A 26,539-nucleotide genomic window follows, 5' to 3' on the forward strand; every position below is an offset into this window, starting at 1 on the left:
GATGACAGTTTGATTACATAGGACAACTTTAGTCATGTTGTTCAGTTGTGTTGGGGGGAGGTGAGGAGGTGAGTAGAATGGTAATGACATAGCAGATAAAGGCTGCCTGGGTGAGTTTCTAAACATACTAAACTGGGTCTAAAGAAAACTGAAAATCAATGCACACTTTTATATGTATTCACATATGCCCCTTTCTCTGAGAGGATGTAGAGCAGGGGTTCTTAACTTTTTGTTTCACCAACCTATTTGCCAGTCAGGTGAAATGAATACTACTCTAATTTATTTATTGCATATGTTCATAAGTGAAGGAAATGCTAGATTTCACTTAGAAGTCAGAGAAAATAAGGATAATCCCTGGTTAAGGAACCCTGATGTAGAGCATTCAAAGATTCTCAAAAGGATATTTCACAAAACAAGGTTAAGATCACACTTATTAGACTATTTCCAATACCAACCTGTTAATATTCCATGATTTACTACAGTAGTGTGACTCAAAAGTGTGGCCCATCAAATACCTACAACAGAAATGCAGATGCTTGAGCTCCACCCCAGATATACTAATTTTTAACAAACTGGGAAAAGGAAATTCTACATACAGTGTTAAAGAACCACTGCTCCAAATAGTAGTTCATGAAACTTTATGTTGAAGAAACTGAAATAAATTTTCTTCCCATCACTTCCTCTTTAGAAACCACACTGCACGCATCTAACTGTGGGACTTTACATAACTTTTTCTGAGCTTCAGTTAGCCCAGACTATTTAGATGATGTATACTGCACCTAATTTTTTAGATAAAAACTCATTTTAATGGTCTATTTTAATAGACCATCAATAAAAAAAAAAGTCCTGTCCTCTTACCCCCTACCCCCACGTAAGGAGAAATAATACTCGGAATAGCATTTTACTGACAAACACTGGAGGAACTGCATCAATATCATTACTCAACAGCAATGTTCTATAAAAAACATCTTTGTATATTTCACATCTAAATTTTCTTGCTCTCCCAAGCGAATGTTTCGCTTGAAACATTCTCTTGGACCTAGATCTGAGATACCATAGGCATTGACAAATTAAATCTTTACGAGGAATCCCGTGGGGCAACCCAACTGGCTTCCAGGTAAAGATGTCCCATTAAAGACGGTCGTATAAAATGAGTAGGAATGAGTAACAGCGGCTTTTAAATCTCAGGTCTTAGGCAGCCCATCCGAGGTGCTATACAAGCCTAAAGGAATCTGAGGCGTAATTGGGAAGGGGCCTGAGAGAAAGGCATTTAGGACCTGTCCCCGCTGCCTTACAAATACCCCAAACTCCAAGGCAAGGTCACAGAGAAGCCAAAAAGAGGGGGCCAGGGACGGAATAAAAGTCTCCCAGCACCCAGGAAAGCCCTTCACGGCAAGCCCTAGGCCAGGCCCGGGAACTCCTTTCCGAGAAAAGGCCAAAAGAACAGGAAGCCCCGGACACCTCCCCACCCAGCTACAGGATCTCAATTAATAACGGCCCTGACCCAGGCCCATTACTCAGCAGCACAGAGGCGCTGAACGAGCCCCGGCTACTCACCCCGCATCCACTGGGTACTGCGAAACCATCTCCAACTAGTTCCATGGCCGAAAGACCACACGGCATCCCCTTTAACGAGCCCCAGGCTTCGCCGGCCGCAAAAGCCCAGGATGTAACGTACCACCCGGGGGTCACATCCTACCCTCCAGGAGGCCGCCATCTTCCCGGCCTTCTTATGGGCTGTCCGCGGCACAGCCCGATCACCCAATGGCGGCGGGCACAGACGCCGCCTTCCATCTGGTTGGCCGCGGCCCCAGGCTGCCGGCAGTGTCTTTGAGTCTGGGAGTCCAGGCTTCCTAGCCCCACCTCCAACTTCATTGGCCCCGCCCCCAGCCTGCTCCACGAGCCGCTTAGGCCTACCAGTCCGCTAGGCCCTTCTAGACTTCCCTCCCTAAATTGCCCGCCCCGCCCCCGGGCTGCCCTGGGCGCCGCCTGATTGCACTTGCGCCGTCGCGTCTCCAGCCCACGCGGAGCCCCGGGAAAGAATCTGTCTTAAGATCAGAGGCTGCAGGTTCCCCTCGTCCGGGCCATGTCTGGCTGTCACGCTCTAGAAGGCGACTGTTGCTCGCGGAGATCCCAGGCACAGGTATGGGCGGGGCCGTCGGTTCCTCTTATTCTAATGAGGGAAGACTGTGGCGGGACGCGGCGGCGCGAGGCGAACACCCGCTGTTCCCGGGGTGGCGAGCTGGGTATCGGGCCGCCGGGCTGGGCTTCAGGCCTGTTGGGCTGCGACCTCTGTCTCGTCGTCGCCCCTGCACGCCGGTGAGGACACGGCTCCCGGGGACGCGTGTTCCCAGTGCTGGATTCTCCAACAGCGGGAGCTGGCCTGTAGATGTTGAAAGAGGAAAAATAAGTGAGGATAGCGTTTGTACGCCTAAATGCGTGTTTTAAAACAAACTATCAGGAAGACAGGCCAAAGTAGGAAACGTGAAGCCCTGAGGTGGAACTGGACCCAAGACTGCCCCGCGAGCTTATTTTCTCTGCGGCCTGGTGACCAGCTCAACGTTTGTCGTGCTGAATCGGAATTTATGTTTCATTGCCCAGCGCTTTTCCTTTACGCAGTTGTTCCCTGCTTAGGGCAGTTTAGATTGACTATGGAATGATCTTGAAGACGGTTCTTTTTTTTTTTTTTTTAAGGTTTATTTATTTCACCGCATGTCCCCGTTGTTTGCATTTGCTGTGTCTATTTGTTAGGTGCCGGTCTTCTTTTCATGAGGCACTGGGAACCAAACTTCCGACGTGGGAGGGAGGCACTTAATCACTTGAGCCCTCTCTGCTCCCTGCTTTGTTGTGTCTCATTATGTTTTCCTCATTATGTATCTCTTTTGCATCAGCTTCCCATGTCTGCCCGTTCACATCAGCTTGCTCTCTTGCTCTCGTCTTTAGGAGGCACCTGGAACCAATTCTGGGACCTCCCATGTGGTAAGTGGCAACTCAATTGCTTGAGTTACATCCCCTTCCCAACTATTCTTTTTTAAGCATAAGTCAAAGGCAAATCTACCTTCAGGTTGTATATATTTTTAATTCATACACACTGACAGTTTTATGGAACATCTGTGTCCAGGCCCTAGAGATATAGTGCATGTGACAAATGACTGATGGTCTACAGGAGAAGTAGACAAACAATTTTAACACAATGTGATATATCCAGTTTAAAAGCAGCGGAAGTCTCCCTATCTAAAATTAGTTCCCTTATTACTCTGATTATACTTTCTTAGGACTGCAGGTCTCAAAAAGTAAAATTACCCAAGAGGTTTTATTGCTAAACAGTTTTAAACCATTACTCTGTTTGACATTCTGTACATTAGCAAAGAGGACTTTCTGAGGATAAAATACTAGTCAGGCAAGTTCGGATAGGGGAAGTGGATTTGGCTCAACAGATAAAGCGTCGGCCTATCACATGGGAGGTCCAGGGTTCAAACCGAGAACCTCCTGGTCCGTGTGGTCAGCTGGCTCATGTGCAGTGCTGATGAGCACAAGGAGTGCTATGCCATGCAGGATGTCTTCCGTGTAGGGGAGCCCCACGTGCAAGGAGTATGCCCCCGTAAGGAGAGCTGCCCCACATGAAAAAACTGCAGCCTGCCCAGGAGTGGCACCACATACACACAGCTGATGCAGCAAGATGACACAACAAAAAGAGATGCAGATTCCCTGTGCCACTGACAAGAATACAAGTGGACACAGAAGAACACACAGCGAATGGACACAGAGAGCAGACAACTGGGTGTGTGGGGGGAATAAAAATAAATAATAAATAAATAAATAAATAGTTTGGATGGGAAGGGAAAAGATCTTGAATACAGAAGAAACTCAAGATGGTTTCTAGGCAGGTGTGGGAGGGAGAGGGGAGAACCAGGACAGGTCATAGCTGAGATGTCTTAATGTGTCAATGCCCCCAATAAATTAAGTCTTTGTGAAATATCATCCAAATGAACATAAAAGAAAGCCTTAATCAAGGAAACTGAGCATATCTATTACAGCATTCTCAAACTTGGCCCATAGGCATGTTTTATTTGCTTCACTGACTGTACCTAAAAAAACATTGGAGACAGTATTCCAAAGTACAGAAAATTTCTGGCTCCTCTTAAAAATTCACATCTCTTGGCATTGGGTACTTATTTCTTCATGGGACGTGGATGGAGTTGAGTAATGAGTCATGAGTACCGTCGTTACACAGGGCATAGGTTGGCTAGGTTGCCACAACTCCCACTATTCAAAATTTACAGAATGCAAGCTAGATCTGGTTCCTTCCCCTATGGAGTATGCTGTAAAATAGGAGCTAAAATATGTAAAGAGGCAAGGATGATAGACACTATGACATTATTCTATGATGGCTATCGTAGGAGCACAGACTTAAACAGGTTTGAGAAACCTTCAGGAGGAAATGAAGGTATCAACTGAGGCCTAAAAGATCAGGAAGACATAACCATGTAAAATGGAGGTAAGGGTTTTCTAGGTAGAGGAAATAGTTTATAAAGAGTCTTAGAGGAAAGGGCATGGTGTATCTCATATTGAGAGAAATGAAGTGTTTCTGGAATATAAAGTAGGGGGCAAGGACTTGGCAAGAGATGAATCTGAAGAGAAAAGCTAGGACAGGAAGCTTACAGGGCCGTATAAGCCAAGCTTAGAAATACAGATTTTTATCGTAAGGGCAATGGGATAATTGGAAAGATGACTGAAGGAAGCATGGGCAGTGCTGGCTGGAATTGTAGACTAGAACGTTGGAAACAAACTAGAAACCTATGGTGGTAATCCCAGCAAGACACGATAGTGGCCTGACTGAGGGGTTTAGTCAGGATTTGGTTATTAATTAGCTTTGTGGATAAAGGAAGGAACCAAGAATGACTTCTAGATTTCTGGTAGAGTGCTGGGAGCTTGTTACCTACTAGAAAGAGAACACAGGAGAATGAAGAAGTTTGATGGTGAGCTCTGTTGTGGATGTCCGGAGTTTGAGGCACACATTTAATTTGTGCACTATAAATTAGTTGTATTTATAGCTCTCAAGCTCAGGAAAGAGAACTAGGAGATAAAAATTGGGGACATTTTTGCCCTCCAAAACCTTCCTTCTCAAGATCTATGTGTTTGTTATTTCTTTGAATCTGTATTATGTATATTTCTTGCCTCCCTCTATAGTCCTTGCAGTCCTGATTTCTAGGTAATCTTACTTGATCCTTCTTTCTAACTTTCCCAACTTATTTCTGTTCCTCTTTCTTGAACTTTCTTCTAGTATCTGAAAGATTCTCCAACCATTTCTGTAACCTGTCTCATTGAGTATATTCTTTTCAGGTCAAACTCAGTTTGTAACAATATTGTCTGAACTGATTTTGAGATTCTGAAACGTAATTCCCAAAACTTACCTCAGGCTCTTGACCTGAATTTTTCTAACAGCAACAAAAGTCAAAGGATATTTCCCTGAAAGAGAACACCCAGCATTTTTCCTTTACTCAGAAACTGTATATTAAACAAAGTACAGATTCTGAAAGATACAAACATGAATATGGCACTGCCCCTGCCCCTGAGAAAATGAGGCAGTTATAATGTATACAGGTAAATAGTATACACTATACCAGTAATGAGGTGGTAGAGTGTGGGGGATGGGGAGGACTGCGTTTCTTAAGAGAAGGACAAAGTATTTTGCAACTTAGAAAGTTGAGACTAATTTCGGACAGTGATTCATGGGGAATATGGCATTTTAGATTGGCCCAGATTTGAGTTGTAGACCAAAAAGAAGATACTAGGGCCAGCTCTTGTCCTGTCTTAAGAGGTGGCACTACATAATCCCATATGGGAGTATGGGAACAATGTCTTGGTTCTGCTTTTTAAAAGGAGGCTAGAAACTCAGATTTTCTCTGTGTGAAATCTCCTAGTTTTTAAATGTTGGCTCACATTCTTTTTAAACACTGTGTGGAACAAATAAACCACTTTATGTAAGTCTGATTCTGTCTACAAGACACAGTTTGTAATCTCTGATACAGGACTTCTCAATATAAGATATGTGATCTTAATTCAAACAGTGTTTGAATAAAGCATTGTGGTAGGCATATCTGTATCAAGAGCATATTCCCTGCCCTTTGGGGCACTAGGAGAGATAAACCAGATAGGAATTTTCTACATTGTTGTTTTACTTTCCCTAACACAGTGACCTATATATGCTAACACTGAAGAAATATTTATTTGATATTATTATGACCAAGGCCATCTAATATCCTACCCTCTGTTTTCCTTGACCTCTTTGATTCTGTTAGGCCTTACCTCCCCCCAACTCTGGTAATCCAAGTTTGGGTGAGGGACTCTTCTTTTTGCTCCTATAGTTCCTTCTGTATACTGTCTTCTCAGAGGATCCTCCATACTATATTACAAATAACTGCCTTTACTGGACATCTCCACCCAGGCTGCCGAGAACTGTTCCAACTGTATGAATTGAAGTCTCTACAAACATTATGGTGTCCTACTGCAGCCAGCCCCTCGCCGTCACTGGCAGTCCCCTGGGAGCTTCCTGTCCTAAGTGCCTATTCCAAAAAACTCAAGTTAAGTCTGCTACCCCAAACCTACTTCTTTCCCATGTTCGTTCTTTTGTATTTTGACGGCTACTCCATCAATCATCATCATGCACAGTACTTACTTCAAATAGTTAACAGTGCATCTGGAAAACCACAGTGATTCAGGTATCTAATTAAGTAGCTGAAAATTCAGTCTGTTAAATAATTATCTCCCTTTGAACTCTTTAAAGGATAGATATGATAAAACTTCACTCTATTGTCCATTGTTTTTCAGGAAAATGCCCGGTGAAATTCCATTACATTGTAGTTTAACAGAATATTTTTCTTTGTAGAAAATGTAATTTTTTTTATAGTTGATCAGCTTAGAAATAACCCTATCAACTGTTGTATCCTGTTGTAAAGAAATTTCAATTATAGAAAGAATCAGTCTAGCAAGAATGGTTCTATAGTCCTGGCTTAAGTCTTTTGTGGACCCCAGAAAATTATGTTCTTAAGCTAACCCATTTCTGTGCATGGGAGCCTATTGTATTTAGGGCCTTTGGTTACATTCAGTTAAGGGATTGTTTATTAGGTCAATTTTGTTTAGATTGCTTCACTTAAAGGTCCTTGATTAAATTGTGGGACCCAGGGTTGGTCTTAATTCTTTTATTAGAGTCCTTTATAAATGGAGGAGACACACAGAAAAGGACTTTTTACCCTGCCATGTGAGAGAAGACTTCAGGATCTCTTAAAGCTTTAGAAAGCAGAAAGAGAAACCTTGAGAAGCAGAGAGATCAGTGGCTGGAATTAGTGGAGTAGCCAGAGGCAAGAAGAATGGAAAGAGGAGCCGTGTGCCTCAGGCCCGCAGCTGAGCTCTGAGAGAAAGTGAGCCTGGAGGGGAAGGCAGGATCTCAGCAGAGACTGACCTTCATTTTGCCTTGCCATGTGTCAGGACTCCAGCAGCCAACCTTGGTGAGCCAGCATCTCTGATGATGCCTTGATGTGAACATTTTTCACAGCCTTGGAAGTGTAAGATTTTCCCTTAATAAATTTCCATTATAAAAGCCAACCCATTTCTGATATTTTGTTCCCAGCAGCTTCAGCAAACTAAAACAGTGCATAATCATTAGAAACTATATCCCCATAAAATTTTGCACTTTGTCCTGGTTTAATCTTCTTAAAAATAAAAAAACTATAATGAAAATACTGTAGATGAAAGAAAAAATAGTAAAAAAGAAACTTGTATTATAATAGGGCCTTCAAATATTTTAAATAATTTTGTAAATCACCCTAAATACTTATTAATTTTAAGCATTATAAAATTATATATTATAAGAATTTATACAATTTTTTTTAGGAGTCCTGAAAGTGAAATAAAAATCCCTCTTTTTAAAATGTTTTTAATTTAGTTGTTTAGAATGGGAATCATTCTTGTTCCTAAGTAAGCAAAATGAGGTTCCAAGCACACAGTTAACCCATATATTACTAAGTCTTATAAATCTAACTACCTGTAACAGTTTCAGCTTAGAAGGTCAAGAACATAACTGTTCTAACTAAAGTATGGTCTTCCCTCTCTCCAAATGCCTCAGCAGTAAGTACTTTAAACAAAGTTTTTTTGCTTCACTTTTTTAAAAATAAAAATTTCTTATTGAAGTATATCATTCTTACATCAACATACATAAACAATAAGTGTATAGTAAAATTTGTGAATTTACAAAACAAACATATCATCTTACAAGGCTCCCATTCATCTCCCTACCAGAAACACCTTGCATTTTTGCATTGTTCTGAAACATTTGGGAAAAACTATGAAAGAGCATTGTCAAAATATTACTAACTATAGCCCATATGTTACATTTGTTATATTTTTCCTCCAACCCACACAATTATTAACACCCTGTATTAGTATTATGTATTTGTTATCATTCATGAGTAAACAGGCTTATATTGTTCTATTTACCGCCATTGATTATCTACCACTGGATTCCCTGGTTTTACAGTCCATGCTTTATAAGATTCATTCAAAGTGAACACTCAGTAGCTCTCATTTTCATCATATAGTTGTGCTGTCATTGCCTCAGTCAATTTTAGAGCATTTTCATTACTTCAAAAGGAAAAATCCCATTGTCCCTTATACCCCTATTGTTGTCCCTTAGTATTGAAATATCTTCTTATCATTGCTGTAAAATATTACATTATTGTTAACCATCATCCATAAATTACATTAGTTGTAATTTTCCTGTTTATCACCATATTCTTAGCACTTTGTAAAAGAAGAGCATTCTTTTATTTATACTATTAACCACAATCTTCATCCACCACCCAAATCACTGTTCTAAATTCCCTAGATTATTCTCTGGTTTTCCTTCAGTTGACATTTATGTCCTCAGATTACCCTTTTCAGCCACAATCACATTTATAAATCAGCAATGTTAGTTATACTTACTCTAGTGTGTTACTCTCAACTCTATGCATTTACACACTTTTACAGTTAACCTTATTAATATTGCTACATACATTAAGCATCAGCTCTCATTCTCAGCCCACATTCTGTTTCTTAGTAACCTATACTCTACCTCCATGAGCTTACTTATCGTATTTAGTTCATATTAGTGAGATCATACAATATTTATCCTTTTGTGTCTGGTTTATTTCACTCAAATAAATCCTCTGGGTTCATCCATGTCATATGCATCCTGATTTAATTTCTTACAGCTGAATAGTATTCCATTGCATGTATATACCACATTTTTTTAATCCATTCATCAGTTGATGGCCACTTGGACTGTAGACCATTAATTTTGATGGTCACTGGCAGGACTAAGGGCTTGGACATGTAAAAAGCAGAGGTTCACTCTGGCAGCAGGGAAGGGTGTGAAAGAGAAGTGAGAGAGGGTAATAAAGGGAAATGAGACTTGGGGTATCAGAGAGAGATTGCCAGTGATGATGTTAGGAATAAAGCAAGACATTTGAGATGCCAGAGAACTTTACAATTATTTAATCCTCACCACAACCCTGTGAGATAGATGCTATTCGTCTCTTCAAAGACTGAAAGGTTGAATGAACTGAGAGGTGGATCAATCAGGGTCATAGCAGAAAACAGATGGCACATTCAAATTGGGAAATTTGAGGAGAGTTTCATAAAGAGATTACTTCCAAAAGTATGGGCAAAGTTTAAGAAAATCACCAAGGGATGAGTGGTTTAACTTGGGCCTGAAGGAGCAGGGTGGGGAACAGTGATCTCAACCCAGAGAGAAAGATCTACATGGAACAGGAACCGTGGCCTTCAGTGGCAGTTTGTGGCCAACCCACAGAAATGTGGCAGGGAGGGTGCTAGGGGAAAAAAATTCCAACCTCAGTCTTTTTAATGAGTGTTGCCTTCCACTGAGCAAAGTCAGCTGGAAGCTGAAAGACTGTTGCAGTCCAAGTGGATCAACCTCTCAGGGTACAGGGTAGGGTGGAGAAGAGCAACAAATGGATCTGATGTGAACTAAGGGGACAGGGAGGGGAAACTATGGCAAGGTGATGGGTAGAGGTGGCAGGGCAGATTTTCCCTCTTTCCCTCCATTCTTTCACACTTGCTACCAATCCCACCACACTTTCTGGGACTAGGTAAGAAAAGAAGCAGGGAAAGAAGCGTAGGTAGGGCAGTGAAGAGGGCAATTTGAATGTCTGAGAGAAAAATCCCATTGTCAGAACCCTGAGATAGCTGCTTCTGAAGGTGTGTAGATTGTATAGATTAGATTTTATAGTTGGGGACTGCTTAAATTAAACAACAAATAAGTGAACTTTTTTAGGATTGAGTTTTTTTCCAAACTGGTGGTCTATAACCATGGTACCCATTGTGGTAGCTACATGTGACTATATAGTTTTCAATTTAATTTAAATTTAAATTCAGTTCCTCAGTCACACTTACTATGTGTCAAGTGCTCAATAGTGACCTGTGGCTAGTACCTACAGGACTGGACAGCACAGATGCAGATTTCAGCATTACAGAAAAGTCTGTTGAACAGCTCTGGTTTAAATTAGCATCCCATCTATATTTTATGTTTTGACTGAGAATAAGGGCTTACTGAACATTAAAATTCTGACTTTAACTGTCAGTAACTATAGGCAAAGTAACCTCATTAAGCCTCAGTTTCCCCATCTGTATAATACTTTATAAAATATTGTTTTATGTAAACTATTTAGCAGCACATAGCCAGTGCTAAATAAATGTTAGTAAGTCTCATTAGTAATCAGATGGCCTATATTTGGGTAAACTCTATAATTAGGACTGTATGTAGATCATCAGAATGGATCCAGAAACATTCCTAATTATAGATGAAGTCAAAAGAAAGTATCTCTCTGGTTATGCCACTGAATGACCTGTGCTCATCTATGTGACTGTAAACTATCTTCAAAGCAGTTTTCTTTAAAGCATTCTGTTGCAAATCTCAGCACTAATTCTGTTGCAAATCTTCAGAACTAAATGGGACCCCGAAGTTATATAAAATCAAATGTTTTACTGATGAGTAAACAGGTTTAGAGAGATGAGGCATAACTAGTAAATGACAGTCAGAGCTTGTTAATGTTCAGATCACATGATTCCCATTTCACAAACTTAAAGGAATGAAGGTGAGTTTCGATAGTACAAAAAAAAGGCAATACGGAAGTGTTTCTTTTTAAAAGATTTTCAATAATGTGATTAGCCTTCCCATGTTAAAAACTGTTCATGCAAATAGACCCTCACATGTGATGGTTAGACTAATGTGTCAAGTTGGCCAGGTAATTGTGCCCACTTGTTTGGTCAAGCAAGCACTGGGCTGATTGTAATACAATTACAGGCTTTAGTCATCAGTGGTTTATTGCATAGATGACTGATTACCTCTATTATCAACCAGGGAGCTTGCCATCAGCAGTGAGTGACGTTTTATCCAATCAGTTGAATGCTTTAAAAGGAGAAGTGATTTCAGCATTCAGAGAGAGTTTCCCAGCTCACCTTTGGATAGCCAACATCTCCCAGAAACTTATCAAGAACCTTCACTCGACTTTCATTGGAGCCCCTGGTTCCAATGCAGCTTACTTGTGCATCCCCAAGGTCACGTGAGAGAATCTTATAAAATCTCATACTACTTACAGTTATCTCCTGTTGATTCTGTTCTCTAGAGAACCCTGATTAATGCAGCTCCCATTTCACTAATGTAAAAGGAATAAAGTTGGTTTCAATAGTATAAAGTCATAGGCAAGTGTTTTGTTTTTTTAAAATTTTCAGTAATGCGATTAGCCTTCCTGGGTTAAAAATTGTTCATGCAAGTAGGCCCCCATGTCTGCTGTCAAGTGATTTTTGTTAAGGCTGTTAAGCCCACCCAGCTAGGCCAGAAGAGTCTATTCAACAAATTGTGCTGGAAGAACTGGATAGCCATATTCAAAAGAAAGAAAGAGGACCCCTATCTCACACCTTATACAAAAATTAACTCAAAATGGATTTTAAATATAAAAGCGACAACTGTAAAATTCCTAGAAGAAAATGTAGGAAAACATCTTCAAGATCTTATGATAGGCAGAAGTTTTTTAAACCTTACTCCCAAAACATGAGCAACAACAACAACAAGAACAGATAAATGGACCTCCTCAAAATTCAACAGTTTTGCACCCCAAAGAACTTTGTCAAAGGCTGAAAAGGCAGACAACTCAATGGGAAAAAATATTTGGCAATCACATCTGATAAGAGTTTAATATCCATGATATATAAAGAGATCATACTAGGAAACAGATGTGGCTCAAGCAGTTGGGCTCCTGTTTACCATATGGGAGGCAAACTGGCCGGCATGGCAAGCTGGCCCATGCAGAGTGCCAGCTGTCACAGGAGTGCCACCCTGGGAATGCCATCCCGTGCAGGAATGCCAGCCGACATGGAGAGCTTGTGCAGCAAGATGATGCAACAACGGACACAGAGGAGGGACAATAGACTAAGCAGATCAGGAAGCTGAGGTGGCGCAACAGAATGATCACCTCTCTCCCACTCCGGAAGATGCCAGGATTGGTTCCTGGAGCCATCTAATGAGAATATAAGCAGACACAGAAGAACACACAGTGAATGGACACAGAGCAGACAATGGGAGAACAGGGGGGAGATAAATAAATAAATAAATCTTTAAAAAGTAAAGAGATCATACTACTCAACAATAAAAAGATAAACTACCCAATTAAAAAATGGACAAAAGACTTGAAAAGACAGTTGCCCGAAGAAGAAATACAAATGATGAAGAAACATAAAAAATGTTCAGCATCACTAGCTATTAGGGAAAAAACTGCAATGAGATATCATTTTACACCTATTAGACTGGCTGCTACTAAAAAGTTGGAAAACTGTCAATGTTGGAGAGGATGCGGAGAAATAGATTATTCTCTGTTGGTGGGAATGTAGAATGGTACAGCCACTGAGGAGGGGGTTTAGTTCCTAAGGAAGTGTAATATAGACTTGTCATGTGACCCGGCAATACCATTGCTAGTTATATGCCCAGAAGAACTGAGAGCAGTGACATGTATTGACATCTGCATACTGGTGTTCATGGCAGCATTATTCATCATAACCAAAAGTAGAAAACAACCAAGTGTCCATCAACTGATGAATGGATAAATGAATTGTGGAGTATATGCACAATGGAATATTATGCAGCAATAAGAGAAAATGAAGTCATCAAGCATAGAACAACCTGGATGAACCTGGAGAACATTATGTTGAGTAAAGCAAGCCAGACGCAAAAGGACAAATACTGTATGGTTGCGATTTTAAGAACTTATTATGTAAACTCATGAAATTAATAATTAGAATATAGGTCACCAGAAAATAGAATGTGGGTAGAGAGTGGAAAGCGATAGTTAATCTGTGCAGAACTGGTTAAAAGATTGTTTGTAAATCTTTGGAAATGAATGAAAATGGTGAGAGCACATCAGGGTGTTTGGGACTAGCAGAGCTATTATATGGGTATAACAGTGGTTGAAAGGAAAAGCCTAAGGACATTTATATTAGTAGAAGGAAAACTAAAAAATATAACAAAGGGTACTGTATAACAAAGTGAAACCTCATGTAAAATACCAATATGGGTGCAATTGGACATATATGACTGTTTTTACAAAATACAAATAAACTAGAGAGAAGGAAACAGAATAGCAGCTGTATATGGTAGGGGAAGCATAGAGAGATTGAGAGGGGATGAGTTTTATTTGGTTGTTGATTTTGTTTTTTAGTAGTATTATTACTGGAGTAATGACAATGCACTAAAAATAATTGAAGTGATGAATGTAAAACTACGTGATTATACTGAATACTATTGATTATACACTTTGGATGGATTTATGCTTTACTAATATGTATCAATAAAATTTGTTAAAATTGTTCATGCAGATTTTTCTATAGTAGTGGACTAAAAGATGAAAAGCAAAGACATATTCCTTAGTTAGGACTATGCTTGCTTTTATTATGAAGTACTTGAGTTGTCATTATAAGACCACAATTTTTCTACGTAATTTTATTTAACTTCATAGTGTCATTATTTCATTAGAATAAAGTATATAGGTTTTAAAGACTTGTGGAAGTTATAGTACTAAAATCATTCTAATAGATTATTGAAATATTAGATATGATTTTATTGGCCAATCCTGTTAAAGTATTGTCATGATAACCTCCTGTTGTACAGCCGTATATAGTGTTTCATAAATCGCCAAGGATTCGATGTTACCTAATCCTAAACTCCTAATAGAAATACTTTAATTTACTAGGCTATCTTTTCCTCAAGAAAAATGACAGGGAATTATTCTTTTTTGGCATTGAAAGTGAAAAAATACTTTCCCCCAAATATAGTCTAAGTCCAACACCCAGACAAAAGAATAAAAAAGATTAATAGAGTTAGAGCAAATAAATTAGCAGGAATAAATAATCATATAACTCTTTTAGTAATGGATAGGATTTTTGTTATGGTGCAAATTAATTTTCAAATTTGTCATATTGGTAAATAGTGTAGTATTTAGAGTACCAATTTGAATAATTAGTAATGATTCAGAAATTATTGACTTTTTCAACTTTAAGGAACTCTTTGTTTCATCTCTATCAGTGTTTACACATACATTTTAAAAATTATATATATTTGGAGCCTACTTGCCCCAGACATAGAATTTTTGCCATATATAAAAATCAGAAATCACAGAGCTGTATGTAGTGTGGATACCAGATTTTTTTATGGCCTCCTTACTACATTTTTACACACTCTATTGACCAATAATGCCATGGAACTGAATAGTACCTGAGTATTTATTCTGCTAGACTTCCCTCCCACCTGGCTGTGCCACCTCCTGATCTCTGCTCTTGTTTCATTATCCCCAGGCTACCTACTTTCCTTCCCAGTATATGCCTCAGGCCCACTCCCACCTCCCACCTACTCTTTTTACAGAGAAGACTGTATTGACTCATTTGGGTCATCTTCTGGCATTTGCACACATATCTCCCTCCTCCCAACTTAATCTTGAGCTTTGCTTAAGTCCTTGGTTCTACGTAAGAGCGAGTCCCACATCCAGGTCAGGCTACTTGGAGTGGTGCTGATCGGGGAGCCAGTCAAAGGACAGAAATTCTTACCCAGATATATGCAGTTTCAGTTGCACTATAGCTTATTATCAGTACCTTAGAAACTCCATGTGAACCCCTTCCTTACTGCATCCCAGCTTAGGTGACCATTACCCTGTATTTTGTATTAATAGTTTCATTGCTTTTCTTGATAGTTTTGCCACCTAGTGTGTGGGTTTGTTTTTTTAATTTCTTAAATAATCTAATCTGTCAGTGTTTTCCTTCTTATCCTAAGGTCATAATATAATCCTTTTATATTTTCCCAAGGAACATGTCTAAAAGTTTCACCAGAAAATCACCAGGAGCAGAAGGTCATTAGGTTTGCTTATCTTCGACTTTATTAATACTAAATTTTTCCAAAGTAGTTGTCCCAGTTTGTACCCTTACCAGAAGTGTGCTGCTTCATTTCCTCAGTAACACTTAATATTAGTGATTTTTCCATTTTCCCAATCTTCTGACTATCAAATGATATCTCTTTGTGGTTTAAATTTGCATTTCCCTGATTACTAATAAGATCAAGTCTCTTTCTATATAGTCATGAGCCATTAGCATTTCCATGACTATAAAATGCTTGTTCATGACTTTGTCCATTTTCGTTGGTCTTCTTTTTATTCATATGTATCTGAATGCTCATTTTTGATCGAGCATCTGTGCTGCAAATATTTTTTCAATTTTGTCGTATTTCTTTACACTCCCGATGTCATCTTTTTGATTAATGGAATTATTTTATTTTTAGCATGATCTAATTTGTCATTAGACAAATTGATAACGGTTTTATCATATATTTTAAAAGTTTCATATATTTGCCTTTCACACTTAAGTCTTTAATCTTACTGGCATTTATTTTATGTATAACTTGAGGCAGGAGTCCAATTTCTTTTTTTTTTTTCATATAGATGACCAGCTTGATCACAATATCCTAGGGCCATTGTAAAAAAGTCCTTCTTTACCACACTGATTGCAGTAATGTCTCAAACATAGCCACGTATGTCTGTTTTGTCTTCTCTATTCATTTCTATTAGTTTTTTTTTTCCTTCTATACCAGCATCCAAACTATCTTAGTTACAGTAACTCTTTAGTAATTCTTGCTATCCAGTTAAGCAAATCTCCCCTTATGTTCTTCTTTGGGAGTGTCTTGGCTATCCTTGGCCTTTCGTTCTTCCATGTAGCTTTTGGAATCATTAGATGACATCTTTTGGGACTTTTTTGGGGGTGTAGCATTGAATACATAAAGCAGTTTACGTTTTCTGATATTGATTCTTCATCCTGTGAACCCATTATATCCCTCCATTTTTAAGATTTGTGTTCTTCTAACATCTTGGAATAAAATCTCATCTACATAAAAGTCTTTCACTTGTTATATGAGACTAATTTCTATGTACTTTATATTCTTATTCTTTTTTTATAGCTTATTATTTTATTTGATTTTTTAATATTTTACATTCAGCAACCATGCTAAACTTTTGCTAATTCTGTTGATTTATCTGTAGATTCTTTTTGGTTCTACCAGTCATAGCATCTGCATCTGATTATTTTTCTTTTTTTCCTTTTCTTGTATCTATTTTTTTTCCTTACCTTTATATACCAGCCAGGACCTCCAGTTCAGTGTTAAATATTAGTGGTGTTTGTTGGCACCCTTATCTTACACCGTATCTTAAAGGGAATATTTTCATTGTTTCACTATTATGTTTGCTCTTGTATGTGTATGTATGCATACATACGTATGTATATACATGTATACTCATTATTATAATAAAGTTCATTTATCATTTGTTAATTTTGTTTGTTTTGAATAATGAATAGATGTTGAACATTATCAATATCTTCTGCATCTATTGAGATGATCCTATGATTTTTTGGGGTCTTTTCATCTGTTAATATGGTGAATTACGTTAATTGACTTTCATGAAACCAATCTTGCCTTCCTGGGATAAAAATAACTTAGGTATGATTAAATAACTCTACTATTCTTTGTGGGATTCTGACTGTTAGTGTTTTATTTAGGATTTTCTTCATTTAATTGCATGAGATTGGCATATAATGTTTTCTTCATACTGATCTTTTCAGGGTTTTGGAATTGAGGGTAGGCTAATGTCATAAATTGGTGTTTTGATTTTTCTATACCTATTTTATTTTCTGTAATAGGATAATTTAAAAATTAGCAGAAAGACTATAACTTCTAAACACTGAAGTGGGGAGTAATACAGAAAATGAAAAATAAATTAAAAGCAAAATCTTAAATTAAAAAAAAGAAGAAAGATAACAAACTTTCCTTCCTCCAGAAAGAGATAAGCAGAGATCACTAGAATGCACAAAATAAGATAGTAGAAATCAATCAAATTTTGTCAATATTACAACAGTAACAAAAAATGTTCCATTAAAAGACACAGATTATTGACCTACTTTTTAAAACTCAGCAATATGATGTTTACAAGTGACACCTAAAATAGCACAGAAATTTGAAAATGAAAGGGTAGAAAAGATAAACCAAGAAAATGCTAATTTTAAAAAAGCTGGGGAACCTATTTAATGTTGGACAAAAATAAACATTACGGCAAAACACATTATAGCTCCATAATCCCTTATCTGCAATTCCAAAATCCCAAAAGTCTGAAAACTGAAATTATTCATAAACTTGGAACAAAATCTCATTTGGACCTTATAAGAAATGAAACGTTGTGAAATGTTTAAGATTTTATTCATTTGTTTTGTTGCAGAAATCTCATTGTGTTTGATTATAGATAGATACTATTCCGGATCCTGCTTGAGTAAAATGTAAGGTATGCACTGTTACATTTTTTAAATTTCCAAATTTCTAAAATTTTGAAAATCCAAATTATTCTGAATTCCAAATCATGTCTAACCCTCAAGAGTATCAGGTAAGGGAATAACTGCATAACGGTGAATTGTTTAGTTCACCAGAAGAATATAATAAGGTTAGACTTGTATAGTAGGCAAATACATAAGTGGGCTACAAATAATGACTTCCTTCAAAAAGTACAGTATGGAAAAAATTAGGGAGTAATTTTACTCTGGAGAAACGTGATAAACCTGATAAACACCTAAGGTGTTTATCAAGGTCAACTGAACAATTGTATATCATTTTGATAGTACTTTAGGTGTGATGTAATAAATATTACATTTCCCCTTTGTGATCTTCCTTCCAAAAACCTATTACCCTAGTCTAATCAAGAGGAAAGCATAAAACAATTCCAATATAGTGGCATCATACAAAATACTTAACTAGTACTCCTTTGAACTGTCAAGATTATCAAAAACAAGGAAAATCTGAGAAACTGTCACAGCCAGGAAGAACCTAAGGAGACATGGCAACTAATTATAATGTGATGCCCTAGATGGAATCCTGGATCAGAAAAAGACATGAGATAAAACTAAGGAATTCTGAATAACATATGAACTTTAGTTAATAATATATCTAATATTGGTTGATTAAGTATACCAAACATACCATACTCTAATATAAGATGTTAATACTAGATAAAGCTGGATTCAGGATATATGGATACTCTGTAGTACCTTTTCAATTTTTCTATAAATCTAAAACTCTTCTAAAAAATAAAACCTGTTTGAAAAAAACTGAACAGCATTACTTTCACAAGCAACCTATTGCTAGGGCTATGAAATAGAATAGTAGCTCTCCCATAGATGTCCGCATCTCAATCCTCAGAATCTGCTATGTTACATGATAAGGAGGAATTAAGGTTGCATATGTAATTAGGGTTGCTTATCAACTGACCTTAAGAAAGTGGGATTATTCTGGATTATCTGGATGATTCCAATGCAATCACAAGAATCCTTGGAAGTATACGTAGAAGGCAAAAGAATCATATTCAAAGTGAAGCAACATAAGAAAGACTCAACCAGCCATTGCTAGCTTTGAAAGTGGAAGACGGAGCCACAAGCCAAGGAATACAGATGATCTCTAGAAGATGGAGAAAAAAGCGAAGTGCCTTCTCCCCTAGAGCCTCCAGAAGGAATGCAGCCCTGCCAACTCTCTGATTTTAGTCCCGTGAGACCCACTTTGAATTTCTGACTTTCAGAACTATAAGATTAATTTGTGTTACCTTTAAGCCACTTAAAACACACACATACATCCACAATGCAAACATTGACAGAACTACAAGGGTAATAGATTCATCTTCAATCATAAGTAAAGATTTCAGTACACTTCTTGATGATAGACTGAGCAAACCACAAAAAAGAAAAAATGATGTGGAAGAATTGAATGCTGAATTAAGAATTCAATAGAATTAAATAGTTATGTGTAATATAGAATACTCTACCCAGCAAACTGCAGAATCAGAATTCTTTGCCAGCACCTATGGAACACTTATAAAAACACATTACTTATTGGGTCATAAAGCAACTCTCAAAAAATGTCCAAGTATTGGTATCATGCCGATGATATTCTCTGACCATGCAAATAAGAATTAATAAAAAAAAGATAACACTGATGGGGGAGAGTCTGTATGAAAATTTAAAGTCTTCTGACAACCAATAAGTCAAACAAGAAATAGTGGAAATTCTAAAATATTTGGAAGTGAATGATGAAAATACAAATTGTGTGGGATGCAATGAAAACAGTACTTAAAAATGTATAACAACAAATGCTTATGTTAGGAATTATGAAAGGCATAGTTAACTAAGTCTAAAATTAATATCTTTTTCTTCTTCCAGAATAATACCAGGACCTTAGAACATTTTAACTCCAATCACTTATGTCTTCACTTATGCTGCCTTTTCGTATATTTTAACATACCCCCCTTTTTTCAATGCTATAGGACATTATTGCTTTTATAGGTGATTGTTAGTTTAAGCAGTGGTTGTTTAAAATACCACATATTGGTCATTTTGTTGACTCTTCAATTCTTTTTAAATCTAGACTTCCTGTGTTGGGATCTCTTTCTTTCTGCCTGAAGTAATTCTCTGGAATTTCCTTTAAAGATAGTCTGCTAGTTACTAAATCTTGGTTTTTATTTTTCTGAAAATGTCTTTATTTCATTCTTATTTTTTTAGAATCTATTTTCACTAAAATAGAGTTCCAAGTTGGAAGTTATTTTCTCTTAGTCCATTGGTTTCTGTTGTTGCTTTTTTGAAGTCAGCTCTTCATCTCTTTGGGTTTCTGTATTTTCACTATGATATTTCCAAGGTGGATGTAACCCTGCTTTAGAGTCATTCAGCTTTTCTTTTTTCAGGAGGTACCAGGGGTTGAACCCGGGGCCTTACATATATGAAGCAGGCACTCAACCACTGAGCTACACCTGCTCCCTTCATTGAGCTTTCTTAATCTTTTCCTGTATTTTATTATTTTCTTAGAGTCTCAGTTTATATGGTCTGTTGCTTACCCATACTTGGAGTTCTTTATTTCAATTTACTATATTGTTAGGTCTAAAAGTTCTTTTTGGCTTATTTGCAAATCTGCTTGGTCATCTTTTTATAGTCTTTTGTTCTTTGCACATATCTTCAAATGTCTCATTTATTCTTTAAACATACCAAGCAAATACATTAACATTTTCTGTATCTGGGAATTCAGAAACCTGAAGCCTTTGTGGGTCTGATTCTGCCATCTGTTTCTGTTGCCTTCACTCATGCTGCCTTGTTTCCTTGTATCTCTTAGTTTGTTTCTTCTGTATGTTGTTGTTATTGTTGTCATCTTTGCGGGAATTCTTTAAAAGAAGATTTATATTTGCTGTTACTAATTCCTTTGGGAGTACAGTCCAAGGATTGTGTTTTAAATTAAAATTTCCACTTAACAGGTTTTTTGAGACTCACAGGTAGCTTGAAATAGGGCTAAAACAAGTGAAGAATGGCTTGTGGTTACAAACACTCAAAGATATTTTTCCCACTTTCCCACTGCCAGGATCAATGTAGGCAAGCTTTCTCCCTGGTCTTTCTGCACAGTGGATATAATTCTTGTTCATCCTTACTTTGAGGGTAGAAGCCCCTTGGGTCTCAACCTAATGTGGGGATTTTCTATTAGATGCCCCCATTTTGAGCAGGCCCTGGGTTTTATCTCTGGTTTCTAGTGCCTTGGACAGCGATCAGAATGGAAACTCAGGGCCACTAGAGTTCCATAGGTACCTTCAGAGAAATTCTGCCTTAGGAGTTTAATTCCCTCCCAGGTGGCCTCACTCTCATTTCTTTTATGGCCCTTGTTAAACCTTACATTCTTGCAACTCAGCAATTTTTTGAAATATTTTTAAAAACAATTTATTCACAACTTTTAGTTGTTTTCCTGGGAAAGGTTGAATATCATGGTGCCCAAAATGAAATTCATTCTATTTCTTTTTTATTGTTTTTTGTTCCATTCATTAAAACTTTTTTTAAAAGCAAGAGAAAGCATTGTTGGTGTTTTTCTAAAGAAGTAATCACTGGGCATGTATAAAAAAAGGCTCAATTTTTATCTCAACAGATATACTCATTCTTATATCTGCATAGAAATGTATCTGTTAAGTATTGTGATGGTTTCTGAGTGTGTTTTATGTTATTTGTTGACTTTATTTTAGTAAGAGAAAACAGCAAAATCATTACGGAAAAATGATAGGACTTTTTTAGAATAAAAATATACTTGAATCAACATGCAGAGTATAACAAATAAGTATCATAGTATCTCATATATATGGTAGCTTAAGTGAATGGGTGTTTTGCACAAAGAAAGTTTCTGAACAAACCGTAGCATGTCCCTTTCAGTTCTAGACTTTATGTCTGACATTTTAATAGATACTTTCTAATGTATACTGGACATTTTCTCATATTGTTGCAGCCCACAGAGGCTGCCTGTTCTTTTGTGTTGGACTATATGACACTGAATAGTCCCAGATTGCCAAGTAATGTATTAGATCTATTTTCTATATATTAAAAGCATAAAATATGTTTATAACCACTATTTACTCGCCCACTGTACCTTCTCACTTAATTTTCTTAAACTTCCTTAAATTGACTTAATAGAATGTCAGCTAGAACAATCACCTGATAAAATAATGTACATCTTAAAAATTATTTTCTTTCTAAGGATAAGGAACATCCAAGATACCTGATCCCAGAGCTCTGCAAACAGTTTTACCATTTAGGTTGGGTCACTGGAACTGGAGGAGGAATTAGCTTGAAGCATGGGTAAGTTTCCACCTGACTTCATTCTGGGAATTCTCCATATGAGTACACTGTAGGGAGCCACCTTGCTTATAAAGCTAGTGAAGTTTTATATGATACTGAAGGTATTTAGTTTCTAAAGGAAGAAACGGATATTTACATAACTGAGTGGATCAGGGGTGCAGAACTTTCAGATAAAATAAATACTTAAGGATTTCAGAACCACAGCTTCTAATCATAAGAATTTAGTCCTCTGTCTTTGGAGTACCAAAGCTAAATAACAAGCTGCTAAGTATTTTCATGTACTTGGAATTATAAAGGATCTTTTCTAGGTTACTCAGAATTTGTTCCAAAGGTTCAAATACACATATAAAAGCCACTTAAATAAAGATTACTAAACATTAAAAGTCCTAAATATCTATGCTCTATTGAGTCAAAAGAAAGGTCCCATGCCTTTCTGAGCACATGTCATTACTAATGGACATAGCACTTGCTAGTCTCTAGATCCCTGAGGACAAAACAGGAGTTACTGGACTTAAACTGAAACTCAAGGAATGAATAGTGTTTAATTTTTCATTAGATTTATTTGGTGTCATTGCTCCAAGAAGGTGAAGAAATAAGTAACTCATTAACAATAAAGATAATGGCATACCAGGAAAGGTTGTGGAACCTCAATCCTTCAAGGGTTTCTGGAATAGGATTAATGTTTTAGGAATATTATTGCCTGGTGGCTGAGTGTTAAACCGAGTGACTGCTGATTTATTGCCTTAATCGTCATTCACTTTCTTTAGCAAAATTAGATTACTGGGTGGTGGACTTGGCCCAGTGGATAGGGCGTCCGTCTACCACATGGGAGGTCTGCAGTTCAAACTCCTGGCCTCCTTGACCCATGTGGAGCTGGCCCATGCGCAGTGCTAATGTGCACAAGGAGAGCCCTGCCACGCAGGGGTGTCCCCCGTGTAGGGGAGCCCCACAGGCAAGGAGTATGCCCCGTAAGGAGAGCCGCCCAGCACGAAAGAAAGTGCAGCCTGCCCAGGAATGGTGCTGCACACACGGAGAGTTGACACAGCAAGGTGACGCAACAAAAAGAAACACAGATTCCCTTGCCGCTGACAACAGAAGCAGACAAAGAAGAAGACGCAGCAAATAAACACAGAGAACAGACAACCAGGATGGGGGGAGGAAGGGGAGAGAAAAAAATAAATAATAAATAAATCTTTTTTAAAAAATTAGATTACTGAAATATTTATATGGCTATTGAGAATATATATAGTAACGCCTTCAAGAAGCCTAGATTTGCATAGTAAGGAGTGGAATCTAAAATATAATCAGAATATTCTGAACATCAAGGATTTTATGTCATACCATAAGATGATGCCATAGAAACTTCATCTGCTTCAAATTATAAAGAAATTCATGAAATATTAATTGAACAGTAGGAAATGACAGAAGGGGCCTTAGTCAACAACCAGCAAAGATATGGATGTAGGGGTGTGCTCAGAGACTAGTAAGGTCACGTTCCACATGGACAGCTGTACATCCATCCTGTACCTCCTATATCAGCTTCAACCCGGTGCTAATGTGTTGATTCACCAGTGTGTAGGCTTTCAGAGCAGTTGGTTTATTTACAGCAAAGCCCTATGATAAGAATGTTTGTTGTTCTTTTTGTTTCTTTTTTTTTTTTTTTAAAGATTTATTTATTTATTTAATTCCCCCCCCCCCCCCCCCCCCCCCCCCCCCCCCCCGCGTTGTCTGTTCTCAGTGTCTATTTGCTGCGTCTTGTTTCTTTGTCCGCTTCTGTTTGTCAGCGGCTTGGGAAGTGTGTGTGGCGCCATTCCTGGGCAGGCTGCACTTTCTTTCCCGCTGGGCGGCTTCTCCTTATGGGCACACTCCCCCTACAGGGGGGACACCCCTGCATGGCACGCCACTCCGTGCGCGCATCAGCACTGCACGTGGGCCAGCTCCACACAGGTCAAGGAGGCCCGGGGTTTGAACCACGGACCTCCCATGTGGTAGACAGACGCTCTAACCACTGGGCCAAGTCCGTTTCCCTCTTTTTGTTTCTTTATCCAATAATCCCCAATAATTTTGAGTGATCAGTTTTCCCAGTTGTAATGTTTATATTTAAATAATCCTAAATTTGGCTTTTAGATAACTGCTTTTCACTGATATGTGCAGAAATAGTTTGTGTATGTATAAAATAAAGGTTTCCACCAAACTGAGCTACTGACTCTTCCAAAAAAAAGCATAATTTAAAAAAAAGACACTGGAAAAAAACCAGCCAAGTCAAAAATAGTAGAATGTAAATAAGGAGCCAGCCACTGAAAATCTCAACAGGGTATTTTTTTTTATTAATAAGGTATAAAAGATTGGGTTCTTTCTAGCAGAATTTTACTAATCCATATACTACCCTTGTATGTGGCTACCGTGAGCCCCTCTCTGGCACCTCTTTTAAAATTAAATGGCTTTTTCAGCACTACAATCTATTTACAGTCATCTGAGTAAGCTCCTTTTTCCTTAGCCAGACTCTTCAATGGATGAGGAGCTCCTCCTGGAGGTCATGGGTAGAATCTTGTTATATTTGTTCTTTATGGAGTAAAAGGGATATTTTGTAGAAAAATGTTGAATTTTTTCCTAATATTTAAAATTATTTCATTAAGGCTACATCACTGATATCAATAATATCATTTTCATGTTGTTAGTCAAAGTTCATTTTAGTCTGATGCTTAGACCTAGTAAATTCAGAATGTAGTACAAGTCCAATAGCTTATATTTCCCAAATACACTCTGGGAGTATAAAATTATTTATTGATTTTTAGCTTTGGATAGCACCCTTCCAGTCTTACAAATACTAGCATGTAATACAAACAATATATATAAAACACAACTTAAAACATGAGCTGCATTACGAGTAGGGAATGGAGACCCAAGAAAATAACAATAATGAAGACAATTCCAGAATACTTAGCAACTATTGTGTTTAGTTTGGGTTCCTACCCTTCAAATTTAGCATTTCCTGTTTTCACAGTGTAATACTGATATGTGTCAGAATACTAATCCTGTTGTACATTGTTAGAATTATAATTAATAAAACCATATTAATTAGTTTTAATGACCAGAAAGTAAGCAGAAATAGAAGCAAGTGAACATAGAGGTATTATGAACTCTTCAGTTTTGTTCTGGTTACCACACAGTGAAAGAACAGGTAATATATAGAAAGAAATTCTACAACTTAATACCTTGAAATTCAAAATACTTTTTGTTTGTGGTTTATGCCAAGTAAATACTTCACTTTAGTTTTTGGCATTTTTCCCTTCTAAATCTAAAGCTCTGTCAACTTTGTATTTTTATCCAGATACTGTTTTCTTTTTGGTGTAAATTAATTTTTTTCTAAAACCTATTTATCTGATCTTTTAATTACCCAAAGTTTGTCAACATCTGAACTGATTTCTGTTTTAAAAAGGCAGTAATAAAAACAGGCAGTGTATCACATCACTTGAATAAAAAGAAAAACAGCCTTGGTTTTTCTCACTTTATAAACTGAATTTTATTTACCAGCAGACCATTTTGTATTTTATTTGGGTCTTTTCCCAGAACTGCATAAATTTCTCTTCACATAAGACCTAGGAGTCCTCTTCCCAAAAGAGGTGAGTGGACTCTGCACCACATATGATTCTAGAGTTCTTTTCATGTTACACAAAGATAAAAGATTTGGATCCCAGGTATTTCTCAAGGGTCCTTTATAACAGTATGATCCCTAAGCATTCTCATTGGTTCCAGAGGAATGCTGCTTTATGGTATTTTTATGTGACAAGGCTCTAAAACAATAGCTATCCAATGAAAGTAAATGCTTGCATCCGGCTTACTGTGCCACTCACATTATCAGGCATTTCTTTTCTATACCTTAGCTTACCAATGGAACCTTAAAAGAACTGTCATTTCATCTTATACTTTGGCAGTTCTAAGGTATAGGTTTATTAATAACTCCAACTTTGACAGTTCAATTCAGTATAGGTAGGGGTGGCAGACTTGGCCCAGTGGTTAGGGCATCCGTCTACCACATGGGAGGTCTGATGTTCAAACCCCAGGCCTCCTTGACCTGTGTGGAGTTGGCCCATGCGCAGTGCTGATGCGCACAAGGAGTGCCCCTTCCACGCAGGGGTGTCCCCCGCATAGGAGGGCCCCACGCGCAAGGAGTGCACCCCGTGAGGAGAGCCACCCAGTGTGAAAGAAAGTGCAGCCTGCCCAGGAATGGTGCCGCACACATGGAGAACTGACACAACAAGATGAT

At 37.8% G+C, this 26,539-nt stretch overlaps 2 protein-coding genes across 5 annotated transcripts in view; one reads left to right on the top strand and one right to left on the bottom strand.

Annotated features, from left to right (window-relative positions):
* Positions 1-1,872, bottom strand: part of PDHX (pyruvate dehydrogenase complex component X) — an 80,296-nt gene extending 78,424 nt beyond the window's left edge. The window contains exon 1 of one of the 3 annotated variants that reach the window (XM_004446848.4): positions 1,558-1,872. In XM_004446848.4, coding sequence (XP_004446905.2) covers positions 1,558-1,717 — 160 coding nt within the window. In that variant the 5' untranslated portion in view covers positions 1,718-1,872. Of the gene's footprint in view, positions 1-455; positions 511-1,557 lie in introns of those variants that run through there. The other 2 variants (XM_071218110.1, XM_004446849.5) reach the window with 2 other exon arrangements.
* An 84-nt stretch (positions 1,873-1,956) lies between these two features.
* APIP (APAF1 interacting protein) overlaps positions 1,957-26,539 on the top strand; it is a 32,778-nt gene continuing 8,195 nt past the window's right edge. The window contains exons 1-3 of one of the 2 annotated variants that reach the window (XM_012522204.4): positions 1,957-2,143; positions 2,944-2,979; positions 22,172-22,272. In XM_012522204.4, coding sequence (XP_012377658.1) covers positions 2,087-2,143; positions 2,944-2,979; positions 22,172-22,272 — 194 coding nt within the window. In that variant the 5' untranslated portion in view covers positions 1,957-2,086. The remainder of the gene's footprint in view (positions 2,144-2,943; positions 2,980-22,171; positions 22,273-26,539) is intronic. The other variant, XM_004446851.5, reaches the window with a different exon arrangement.

The sequence above is a fragment of the Dasypus novemcinctus genome, chromosome 10 (genome assembly GCF_030445035.2).
Source record: "Dasypus novemcinctus isolate mDasNov1 chromosome 10, mDasNov1.1.hap2, whole genome shotgun sequence".
NCBI lineage: Eukaryota > Metazoa > Chordata > Mammalia > Cingulata > Dasypodidae > Dasypus > Dasypus novemcinctus.